This window comes from Trichechus manatus, unplaced genomic scaffold, assembly GCF_000243295.1.
Source record: "Trichechus manatus latirostris isolate Lorelei unplaced genomic scaffold, TriManLat1.0 scaffold00119, whole genome shotgun sequence".
Lineage (NCBI taxonomy): Eukaryota > Metazoa > Chordata > Mammalia > Sirenia > Trichechidae > Trichechus > Trichechus manatus.
Window position 1 is genome coordinate 6,200,371 of NW_004444055.1, and position 12,942 is coordinate 6,213,312.

The window sequence follows — 12,942 nt, forward strand, 5'->3', positions numbered from 1 at the left end:
ATCTTTCAGCCTATAGCTCCTCGATAATAGTTCACTGCCTGGCCTTGTGGGATCCTACCTCATGAGCACAAAGCTTAGCATCCAGCCAACGGCTCCCATGGATCCCTACTCAGATTTCTGGAGCTTAATCTCTACACTGCTCCTTCCTCTCTGGTATTCTGCCCTGCAAATTCAAGTTGCGTCAACCTCCCTGATTTTCCATCTCTCACTCCTCAGTTCAGTGAGACCACTGTGTTTTGCTTATATTCCCTCTACCTATACCATCAATGTACACCACCTACATACATCAGTCTGAAAAATGTCTCCAGGTGAAATGCCAGCATGGTCAAAAGGTTCACTTTACATCTCTCTCTTCTCCTGCACTACCTTTTGCCCAGTATCTGAAAACAGTGGTTTTGTGCATTTTTGTCCCCACTTTTCTAGTTGCTTTTGGTGAGAAGGATAAATAGGTACCCATTACTCCTAACATAGTCAGAAGCAGAAATACATAGATTTATTTGAATTTATTCTTTTTAAAAAAATAAGACATGTATAGGCTTTCCTGATCATATTATATGATAAGCAATGTCAAGTCGTATGAAACTTATAACTAAAAACCAACCTAAAGAATTCTTCATAAAAACTGGTCATCAAGGTTAACTTTGGAATTTGGGGAAATGTTTGTGGTACATTCTAATCCCAAATGTATCCAAAATTAACAGTATTTTAATACCTTCTCATTTAGGTAATTCTAATTCTCTAATTGGGCAGTTCTCCAAAAAAAGCAACTGTTAATTCTTTTCAGTTTGACAACGTATTCATCTAAATTTTATAAGTTTCTCTTAAACTACATATGAATGTTGAAACAATAGGCAACTTATTAAATTTATTATTAGCTGTATATTGTCCATAGCCATACACATTTTCAAAACATTAAGTAACCATTAAGTCTATACACTAATCAATACACAGTATCAACTAACACTTGACTAGTACCTTTAATTTATAAATATCTTCTTTTATTCATTCATTCATTGTATTAACTATAAATAGGCAAACCCATTGTCGTCGAGTTGATTCCGACTCATAGTGACCCTATAGGACAGAGTAGAACTGCTCCATAGAGTTTCCAAGGAGCACCTGGTGGACCTGAACTGCTGATCTTTTGGTTAGCAGCCATAGCACTTAACCACTATGCCACCAGGGTTTCATAAATAGGCAAGTACACATATTAATCATATCTCTATTTTTCAAATGCACTAATAAGGTGAAATAATTTACCCATGGTCACACAGGTTAATAAGTTACATCCTGAGATATGAACTGTAGATTCCCTTGTCAAATCATGTTAATTTACTTTTACTACAATAGGAACTAATTTCTAAGATAAACGAGATGTTATTCATGAAAAACATAAACAGAGTTTTTGTTTGGGATGATGAAAATTTTGGGAAATGGAGAGTGGTGATGATTGCACAACACTGTGAATATGATTAATGCCACTGAGTATACTTGAAAATGGTTAAAAAGGCAAATTTTATGGGTTTTTTTTTTAATATGATTAAGTTTAAGTTTATTAAGTGCTGAGTGAGACTGCCATTGGAGTGGAGAGACAAAAAACCAAGAAGTGAAGAAAAACAAAAAGGAAGAAAGAAGAGGAAAATAAATAAATAAATAAAAAATTTTAAAACAAATGTCCCCAGGGATCCCACCAGCAACCGGGGAAGAGACTCCCAGGCCTCGAGGCACAGCCCGTCTAGGAGGGGCAGAGATGGCACACAGCACTAGGTAGTCAGGAGACAGGAAAAGAAGTAAAGTAGAGAGAGATGAGAAACTGAGAAATGAAGAAAAACAAAAGGGAAAAAAGAAAAAGAACAAAGAAAAACTAAAAGGCCCCCAGAGATCCCACCAGCACAGCTGCGCACACCAGGGAAGTGTTTTAATATTAAAAAAAAACCTTCCTTTAATATACTCTGACATCTATTTTAATTTTTAAAAAGTACTAAAAAGAGCCAGAATAAAGCATCATTTAAATAAAATATCTAGTAAAATTTAGATAAAAGTAAATTTTAGAAATTTAATACATTTACAAACTTACTTGTTCTTGTAATGTATGGTTTTTTTCTTGTAACTGGTTAAGAACAGCTGTCTCTCCTTCACCAGCCTGAATTTTTGCATAAAGATCTTCTCTTTCTTTTTCTAGTAAGGAAATATTCTCTTTACTCTTCTGTAGTAAGGCTTCAAGGTTCTGGATCTTTTGGTCCTTATCGCCAATTTGACGCAGCACTTGTTCTAAATCATTCTGTAAAGAATGAAAACTGGAACCTTAAAGATTGTGACTTCCTCAAACTTACAGTGACTGCTAATAAATTTTGAGTCAAACTCTTACATTTTTTTTAACTAATTATTACATTTTAACATAGTAAATTCAATTAAATAATTAGAACTATATATTAAATAATACAAATCTATATTTTCTATAATAAACTAGAATTTAACAACAACAAACAAAAAAACCTTCAATTGACCACATTTTTTTCCCTAACACTCTGACCTCACTTTCTACTGCTTTCCTTCTTATTCAACTCATGTTCAATTATTTGTATACAGGGGACTCTTCATTATTCCTTAATCAGGCCAGGCACACTCCCACCTTGCAGCTTTTGCACTAATTGTTCCTTGTTCCTTATGCCTGGGACTTCCTCCTCCAATTGGTTACATGGTTTACTCCCTCTCCTTCAAATATTTGTTCAAATGTCACCTTCTCAATCAGGTCTACTGTGATCATTACATTTAAAATTGCAACCTTTCCAAACACCTCCATCTTGATTATTTTTTCTTTCCACATCACTTATAGTCTAGCACACTAAATTATTTATTTACTTATTTTTCATGTTTATCTGCCTCCCTCCACCTCTCAACTTCACTAGAAAATATGTTCCATGAAATGGGGATTTTTGTCTGTCTTATTCACTGATGTATTCCAGATGCCTGACACATACCCTCTCAAGTATTTATTAAACAGAAAAATGAGTGACTGCACTCGAACGCACATACACTTACACAGACTCACTTCAATACCCCAACAGGACCCTTCTACCAATCCATAATCATAAAGGGATTCTTCTTCTTTTACTTTATCAAGGGCCTTAACGTTACATGGAGCCCTGGTGGCGCAGTGGTTAAGAGCTCGGCTGCTAACCAAAAGGTCAGCAGTTTGAATCCACCAGCCACTCTTTGGAAACCTTATGGAGCAGTCCTACTCTGTCCTATACTGTTGCTATGAGTCGGAACCGACTCAATGGCAATGGGCTGTTTTGGTTTAATGTTACACAGAGTATGATGCAACAGCCTACAATTAGAAAAATACCCATAAACTTTTTGGAGCTATCCGACCACCCCACAGCCTTTGCCTCTACCTTAGACATTTTTAAAAGGGTCTCTACCCAGAATAAGGCATTAGTCAGCCCCTCTGTGTCAACCTTATAGCAGCCCTCATAACTGTGCTGAGACAAAGTTAGAAAAACCTGGAATCCTCAATGACTTGTGTCAATAATAAAATATTTGAGATCAGTCATTTTCAAATGTGCTTCTCATCCCTCTAAGTTTCAATCACAAAATGATGACAGCAACCTAACCTCTCTGGTCTCACCCTCTGTTCTTGCTACTAATAACCCCTCTCTCCACATTCCACTAATCTTCTGGAACCACAGTTCCAGGCCTGAAGTTTTTCCCAGAACAGTCACTCTATTTCCAAGTCTTAACTGAAATCTGGTTCTCCCTTTACAGATGCTGACTCCCCTTCAACCCTCTCTAGTCAGTAAGTCCTACTGCACTAAGCAAGCAGGAAAGATTGGTCTTTTCCTGGTTGTTCACTGCCATTACTCTCTCCCTCATGTAAAAGCTTCATGCTGCTTTGGAAGTAAGACATTCACTTATTCTACCCTCTACTCTTTGTTGCTATCATCTATCTTAGTCCCTACCACATTCACTGAAGACTTGAGACTTGATTTAGTCTTTCTCTCAATCCCAATTTCTGCCAATTTCCCAGAAGATTGAAAATCCATAGAGAATTAAGAGTATAGCCTCATCATTCATATTATCTTAGTTACTGGACTTCCACTCATTCTACATTTTAATCACTCACTCATAGGATCCTGTAATCATATGAAATTATTTCAAATGAAAATTTTCAACTATCCTGTTCTGTGACCACAATTTCTTGACCATCTCCCAACTCTTTCATGACCTCATTTCTGCTCTTCAATGTCAAAATGACCTCAATGTTCTTCTAGCCCTAACTTACACTTTAAGTTCCAGCAAAACCTAAGTTTAGTTTGTACTAACCTCAGTGTCTCTGTCCTTATAACTTCTACATGGAGTACACTCCTCACTATCACCAAGAACATCCATTCATCTTCTGTGACTCAGATAGTCACTACTAAGTAGTTTTCTATAACCGCTCTTTTCCACAAGCTGTCTGGACTAGGTTATTGTCCTCTATGCTACCATAATAATTTTATACACACACACACACACACCCAGACCTATACTCATTACATCTCTTTAGTGTTTTTAGGACTTCTCATTTTTCTACAGTGAGAGACTTTCCCTAGTCTTTTTCCCATCTTTTTCTTACTCCTCCCTAGGGAATGAAAAGTTAACTGATTGGAAAGTTTGCAATAAGGAACTAGGTGTGTTCCACTTAGTCCCTTGTTCTCCCCTCAGTGTGAGAGACAACCTGCCTATAGGAAGTGAAACGGCTGTCATTTTCCAGCTTTGCCTGTGGCTGGACAAGTAAATACAATTCTGGGATACAGTATAAGAAAGTGCACTTGGCTGAACGCCTACGCCAAATTCCCAACCCTAGCTTTAATACTCATTTTTTTACTACCCTTTATAGTAAAACTCCTAGAAAAAGTTATCTATATTCGCTCTATCAGACTTCTGTCTTCTCATTCTCTCTTGAACTCTCTCCAATCAGACTTGCCTATCACCTTCTCTACACAAATTGTTCTTATCAAAGTCATCAACAAAAGAATAATAGTTTAGTTTAATTTTTGTTTGAAAGGCTAACAATTCAAATAATGTCTACCTGGGCTTCTCGAAGTTTTGCTGTAGTGCTTTGTTGAAGAGCTTGTTGTTCTTGATGCTGCTGCTTTGTTTTATCTAATTGATGCTGCAGTTCTGTGGAATTTGTTACTTTTTCCTTCAGCTTAAAAAAATGAACAACTTAAAGGCATAATACTATCACACATAATATCTAGCATTACTCCAAATCTCACAATTCTCAACTATGAACAAAAAACTAAATTTAGACAATATATAAGATCAACTTTTAGTACTTCATTACTAATAGAATATTAATCCCATGATGAAGAAACTATTCTCTAAAAATAGACTCTCATTCTGAAAATTCTTCCTCCGGGTTGGCATTTAGTTATTATTTTTTGTATACTAATATGCTCAAGGAATTACATAAAAATTATTTGTACCAATAGTCTAAATCACAGTATTAGTATTTGTTTTATTTTTTTACAAAACAATCTTGGTTATCACTTGTTGGAAAAGAATAGGAATCTCTACCGTATCTAAGATTTTGAGTCTAAAAGAAAATCTATTGCTGAAGTCACAGATTTTAGCTCTGAATATTTGCTGAATTCTAATAAAAGATATAATGAATTAACTTTGACTTTAACCATATTATGGGTACCATTTTTAGCAATCCCAATTTTAATGATAGCATTCAATCTTATGTTCAATTTTTAAAAGTGAAAACCGTTAAATGTAAACTCAAAGTTTATATGTACCAACTACATGTCATTAGTGATCTTCACCAATTGTTCATGCTTACTCTTTCATTACTAAGTGATCTTTCCTGAGTAGGAAGACTCCTTCAGCAGCCTGACAGTGATTTACTCTCAGAATTTTTCCTACCTGCACGTGAAAGGGTAATAACCTTCTTTGTACATTTGTATTGAGAACTTTAGAGAATTCAATCATAACAAAATGACTTAATGTCATTAATAAGTAGACTGTTTTTACTGGGGAGAAACAAATGTTATAATTTAAAGATTTAAAAAAAAAATGTCCAGTTAAGCTCTTGTCAGTGAAAAGACTGATGAAGCCTAACAATATTTAAAACACCTCAAGTCTATCAATAAATTTGCTAATATAAACTCATTTAAAATACTAGTTTACCTGTTCTTCTAAACGAGAAAGTTTGAGTTGTAGATCAGCCACTTGTTGTTCTTTATCCATCAGTTTTTCACTTGAAAGCTGTCTCTGTTCCTTCAGCCTACCATGAGCTTCCCCTAGTTGGCGTTCTGTCTCCAAAAGTTTGCTATGTAACTTTAAAAAAGAAAAAAATGTATATACATATATTTAAACACACCACCATCACTGCCACCACCTACTTTCCAAACAATTTTTTTTTTACCAATCTAAGTGTAATATCTTAATTTTCACCATTCTTTGAAGAACCTAAGACCTTACATAGTAATTTTAACTAGCTCCAAATGACTTTTCATCACATTAAGGTAGTGTTTCTTTTTGTTTTTGCTCTCTTAAAAATATATACTGGACCAGAGGCTATCATTTGTATATAAGTGTCAGAATCACTTGAGGAACTTAAAAGAATAAAATCAAACTTAAAAATTAAGACACTCAGGGTACACTCAGACCTACTCCACAGTATTTTTAAGAGTTTCACAGTGATTCTTGTCAGTTTTTCATAGTTGAGAACCACAAACGACTTCTTACATTGAATATATCCATTAGATACAGCCCAAAGCATTTCCAAGTGCTCAAATTGGCACACAATTGCTGAATAAACATACAGGAAACTATTGTGTTTTTTTTTTGTTTTTTTTTTTTTTTAGTTATGTGACCCTCATTCATTAACTTAAAAGTGCCATCTAGTTAAGACTAAAGGAGAACTTTGCCTTAGGGCTAAGAACCATCACTTTCTCAAGTTCTTTACTTTCTCCAATACCACCAGGAATAACAGTTGGTTTTGCTTAGGGGGAGGAAGGTGGAGAAGCTTTCTGTTTCCCCATTAAAAAAAGAAAAAGTCTGTGTTGATTTGAGAAGAACTGCTGCACAAGTGCTGGGAGTATAGAACAGAAGACCTGCACAGAGATGAGGATGTGAGACATTTGGCAAAGCTCGGATGCTAAGAGTAAGCCTGTGCACCACCTCATAACACATAAAGTTGAATGCATTGTGCCCAGACAAAATTAAAAATTACTAACAAGCATTCTGTAAGATTGCTTTCCATCAAAACTGTTCATGGTAAACCTGAAAATATTAAGAATCTTCAGGTGTTCTGTCAAATTTATACTTATATTGTCTATACTCACATATTTCTCCATAAAAACTCACAGTTGGCTAGGAAAAAGGAAAGTTCTATCAAAAAAGCAGACACCAACTATTTTCCTATGCTATGAAAAAACCTGTGACTATCAGAATATACCCTATCCTTAATAAAGAAAACCAAAGTTAATCTCTAAAGCCAAACACTGCTTCCATCTAACTAAAACAGGAATCAGAAACAGAGAGCACACATTTGTTTTATTCTTGTCCTCATCCAGCCTCCTGACATCTCTCTCCTTTTTATGATTTTCCTCCTTCTTCTGGATTAGGGGCACAAACTAAGGTTCCACAATATAGTTCTAAACCAGCAAAAAGAAAAAGCAGTGAATTAGCACTATAGCAACTATGCAAACCTTCTCCTAGACTCACAAAAGAATTAGGCCCAGTCCTCATATAAGAAAACATAGGAGGCCTTAATCTTTCAAGCATCTAAGTGTCTGACCTGTTACAAATAGGCATCACACATCTCTATTTCCTAAAATTTGCTGGCTAAGAATCTCTTGACCCTGTTTTACATGGATGATCAGACTTTTCCCCTAGAAAGTTTAGATTTAGTATGTTTGAGCTAGAGCCCAGGAATACATGCTTTTGTAATAAACACCAGATGATACTTAGTTTCAGGAAAGTTTTGAAATCACATTTGGAAAAGCAACAATTTAAAAAGCAACAGTTCTCAACCTCAGGTGCACAGCACAATCACTGGGAAACTTCTAGACAAATCAATGCCCAGACCTACACCAGATTCTGATCTAATCAAATCAAAAGGGTGAGGCCTTGACATTGGCAATTTTAAAAATCTTCCTAGATACTCTGACAAGCAGTCAGAGTTAAGAACCACTGACTTAAAGATAATGACTCTCTGAAGTGAAGACTTACTAAGTGGGGGAGCTGGGAGGTATTCATTATAAATAACTGTCATTTATTACTGTATAATTCTTGACAAATCCCTGATCTTTAAGAAAGAAATGACTCTCAAATTAAAGCTATCCAAGGGTGGCCAAAGTCACTTAAACAATTATGCTTACATCATTTTCGGATAAATATATCAGAGAAGGGTTAAATTAAGAGTAAAAATAACACATATTGGAATTATTAATAGAATGTTGTTGTTGTGTGCCATCGAGCTGGTTTTGACTCATAGTGACCCTATGTGACAGAGTAGAACTGCCCTAGAGGGTTTTCTTGCTGTGATCTTCATGGGAGCAGTTCGCCAGGTCTTTCTTCTGCAATTTCTGGGAAGGTCCAAACCGCTAACCTTTAGGTTAACAGTGGATCACAAACCACTTGCATCACCCAAATTCCTGACATTATGGAGCTCACAGTTCAATGTGGATAATAGACAATATGCAAGTGAACAAAGAGTAAATACAGAATGTAAAGTGCTATAAGGAAGAAAGCAGGAAAAAAAAAAAAACCAACTAGCTGAGATAAAGAAGGAACCAAAAGGATATGGGAAACAACTATTTAAACAGAGTGGCCCTCAAAGGCCATACTGAGGAAATGAGTTCTGAGCTGGCCTTGTGGAAAACTGAGGTTAAGAAAACTCTAGAAAGAAAAAAAAAAAACACAGGAAAGGATCTAAAGCAGTGAAGAGTTTGAAACATTTGTGCATCTAAAAAAACATCAACATGGCTTCACAGTTTTATGGGAGGAGTTTCAAGACATAGTGACAGTGTGGGCTATTTTTTATATATATGTGTGTGTGTACATGTGCTTGTATATATATATATATATATACACACACATATACACACAACCAGACCAATAAGCAACATCATGATAAACACAGAAAAGACTGAAGTTGTTAAGGATTTCATTTTATTTGGATCCACAATCAACGCCCATGGGAGTAGTGGTCAAGAAATCAAACAACATGTTGCACAGGTGACAAATATGCTGGAAAAGACCTCTTTAAAGTGTTGCAAAGCAAAGATGTGACCATGAGGACTAAGCCGCACCTGACCCCAGACATGGTGTTTTCAATCAACTCATATACATGTGAAAGCTGGACAATGAATAAGGAAGACCAAAAAATTGATGCATTTGACTTTATGGTGCTGGCGAAGAATACTGAACACATAATGAACTGCCAGAAGAACGAACAAATCTGTCTTGGAAGAAGTACAACTAGAATGCTCCTTAGAAACAAGAATGGCAAAACTCCATCTCACGTACTTTGGATATGTTATCAGGAGGGACCAGTCCATGGAGGTGGACATTATGGCTGGTAAACTGTAGGGTCAGTGAAAAACAGGAAGACACTCAACGAGATGGATGGACACAGTGGCTACAACAATGGGCGCAAGAATAACAATGACTGTGAGGATGGCAAAGGACCAGGCAGCATTTCATCCTGTTGTACATACAATTGCTATGACTTGGAACCAACTCGATGGCACCTAACAACAACATGTGTGTGTGTGTGTATATATATATTCATATATATATATATATATACACACACACCCACATAAATATGTATATACATATATATGCATACTCATTGCCGTCAAGTCGATTCCAACTCATAGCTACCCTACAGGACACAGTAGAACTGCCCCATAGGGTTTCCAAGGAGCAGGTGGTGGATTTGAACTACTAATGCTTTTGGTTGGCAGGCAAGCTCTTAACCACTGTTCCATGGTATGTATATTATATATGGTGTTGTCAGTTACCATTGAATCAATTCTGATTTAGATACATACATATGTATGTATGCATGACCATATATAGATAGATAGATAGATAAATAGATAGATATGTATGTACATAAATAAGTAAATAAAATGCAGGCTTCCTGGGTGGCACAAACAGTTAAGCACTCAACTACTAGCCAAAAGATTGGCAGGTGGTAACACTTCAAGGTGTTCAGCATGACTGTCTTAGTTATCTAGTACTACTATAACAGAAATACCACAAGTGGATGTCTTTAACAAAGAGAAATGTATTCTCTCATAGTCTAGGAGACTGGAAGTCTGAATTCAGGGTACCAGCTTTAGGGGAAGGCTTTCTCTCTCTCTCGGCTCTGTGGGACGGTTTTTGTCATCAATCTTCCCCAGTCAAGGAGCTTCTCAGCACATGGACCCAAGGTCCAAAGGATGCATTAATCTTCTGGTTCTTGTTTGTTGGTGGTATGACGTCCCCCGTCTCTCTGCTTGCTTCCTTTATGTCTCAAAAGAGACTGATTCAAGACACAAGCTACTCTTGAAGATTGAGTCCTGCCTCATTAACAGCCTCTAATCATGCCTCATTAACATCACAAACGTAGGTTTTACAACACATAGGAAGATAACATCAGATGACAAAACGGTGGACAATCGGGCAAATTGGCGCCCTAGGCAGAAGCACCACACCTTCCCTCCACACCAAAGATCCGAAAAACTAAGCTGAACAGAGAAAACAACAATCCTGAAACCCTAAAACATCAAATGAAGAGATAAAGAACTCAGCCAAGCACCAAATGGAGTGAGAGAACTGACAGAGAACGGAGAGCGAGGAGAGATTCATGCAGAGGTCCCCTGTCAGCTAACACCTCGCGGATCCACCATCTTGGACTCCTATCGGAGACCAGCAAACAGGGGGTATGAGAAAGCAGCTTCAAGGAGCTTGCAGCGGGAGACAAAACAACCAGTAATTTGTGATATACGCTTTCCCACCCCCCACCCTTCTTCACCCCCACTCGGCCTCCTCTACTTCCCACGGCCACAATCTCTTGTCCAGGAAGCACCGGCTACTTGGATTCCACCCACCCAAATGGGCTGCCTCTCTGAGTGCCAGTTGTTGACTGCTGGTGTTGCTTTTTTCCGATTCTTTTGATTTCTTCCTTACCTCTCACCACCTCCCACTCCTTGTGCTCAAATACCTGCCTCCGTGTGCCATCTTTGCTTCCTCCTGAGGTGCGGCGGAGCTCCGTTCAAGTGTGGAGCTGCTTCCCAGTCTGGGCTGCCACGCTGGTGGGATCCCGGGGCTTTTGTTTGTTTGTTTCGGGTTGTTTGTTACTTTTCTTTTCCTTTTCTTGAGTTGGGAGCCCGTTCTGGCCGGGCGGTGCTGTGTGGCTTGCAGCCTACCCCGTCGGCTTGTGCAAATGTGCAGAGGGATCCCAGAGGGCATTTCTTTTTTCTTTTTTTTTTTCTGTTTTTTGAGGGGCTTTTCTTCTTCTTTTTTTTTTTTTTAATTTGTTTTGTTTTCTTTTCCCTCTTCTTCCCTTTCTTTCTTTCTTCATTGCTCAGTTTCTCATCTCTCCATATTTTCCTTCTCTTTCTGTTCTCTGAACACCCAGTATTGTATACCTCTATGCCTTCTAGCAGGATATACTGAAACACCTGAGAACAACTTCCCCACACTTCATAGCCGCACCGGTGGGACCCCTGGGAACTTTGCTGTTCTTTTCCCTTTCCGATTTTTATTTATTCATTCTCTTCTTTTCTTTTGTTTTTTTCTTTTTCCTCGTCCCCATTTTGTTTTTCTCCATTTCATGGTCCCTCATCTATCCACTCCAATGGCAAGCTCCCTAGCATTCTTTTTTATTTGTTTGTATGTTTTTGGCTCCTGTTCCCCTTTCTTCTCTCCTATATCCATCTTAGCTCCACACATAACAATCTCCCCACTAAATCCTGCCTACCTGCACCGTGTGCTTGGCATTGCACCACCAAGCAGCGCAGGCGTGGCCTGCTGGAACCTGCCCTACACTGATTGCTGGCCCGCCCTGGTGGCTATATTAAGTGCCACAAACAACCCATCCTAGTGGCTCCTCTTCAGCTAGACCTGCCCTGCTGTACCGTATCAGAGTGACTGACCCTGCCAATTGGAGAAGGAGGCAAAAAGTATTGTGCCCACAGATGAGCAAACAAGAAAGAACACACAGCCCACCTGCTCAGACATAGAAAAATTAGAAAGAAAAAAAAAGTGGGATGAAACAAACAAATCTACAATCAATAAACAAGAAAAATAACTACTGAATGCCCCAAACACAGCAGACAATATCAAAACTTTTACAAAAACAGGACAGGATAGTTCCAGTAGGCATCCAAAATAAAACACCAGATGACTCTCCAGTGGAAGAAAAGGTACTAGAACTACCTGATAGGAAATTCAAATCTCTAATACTCAGAATTCTCCAAGAGCTGAAGCAAAAACCAGACAAAAATGAGGAAAAAATAGACAAATTCATGGAAAATACAGACAAAAAATTGGAAGACTTCAGGAATATAATACAGGAACAACATGCCAAAATAAATTCACAACTAGAAATTATACAAAGACAACAATTAGAAATCCAAAAGATAAACAACAATCTTTCAGAAATGGATAGTGTCATAGAACGGCTGAGAAGCAGCTGTGAAATACTGGAAGACAGAATCAGTGGAATTGAAGACAAACACTTGCATACAACTCTGTTTGAGGAAAACTCAGAAAAAAGAACAAAGAAGAACAAAAACACCCTGAGAGATACGTGGGATACAATCAAAAGCAAAAATTTGCGAATGATTGGTTTTCCAGAACGGGGGAGAAAACAGAAAACACAGAGAGGATCATTGAAGAACTGCTGACAGAAAACTTCTCCAATATCATGAAAGATGAAAAGCTGGC

The 12,942-nt window shown here is 37.6% G+C and overlaps 1 protein-coding gene across 1 annotated transcript in view; it reads right to left on the reverse strand.

Moving 5' to 3' along the window:
• Nucleotides 1-12,942, reverse strand: part of LOC101352813 (early endosome antigen 1) — a 150,187-nt gene that overhangs the window by 44,790 nt on the left and 92,455 nt on the right. Inside the window, exons 12-14 of the mRNA XM_023738584.1 lie at nucleotides 6,181-6,330; nucleotides 5,075-5,194; nucleotides 2,078-2,281 (exon numbers count right to left, since the gene is read on the reverse strand). Of these exons, the coding sequence (XP_023594352.1) occupies nucleotides 2,078-2,281; nucleotides 5,075-5,194; nucleotides 6,181-6,330 (474 nt within the window). The remainder of the gene's footprint in view (nucleotides 1-2,077; nucleotides 2,282-5,074; nucleotides 5,195-6,180; nucleotides 6,331-12,942) is intronic.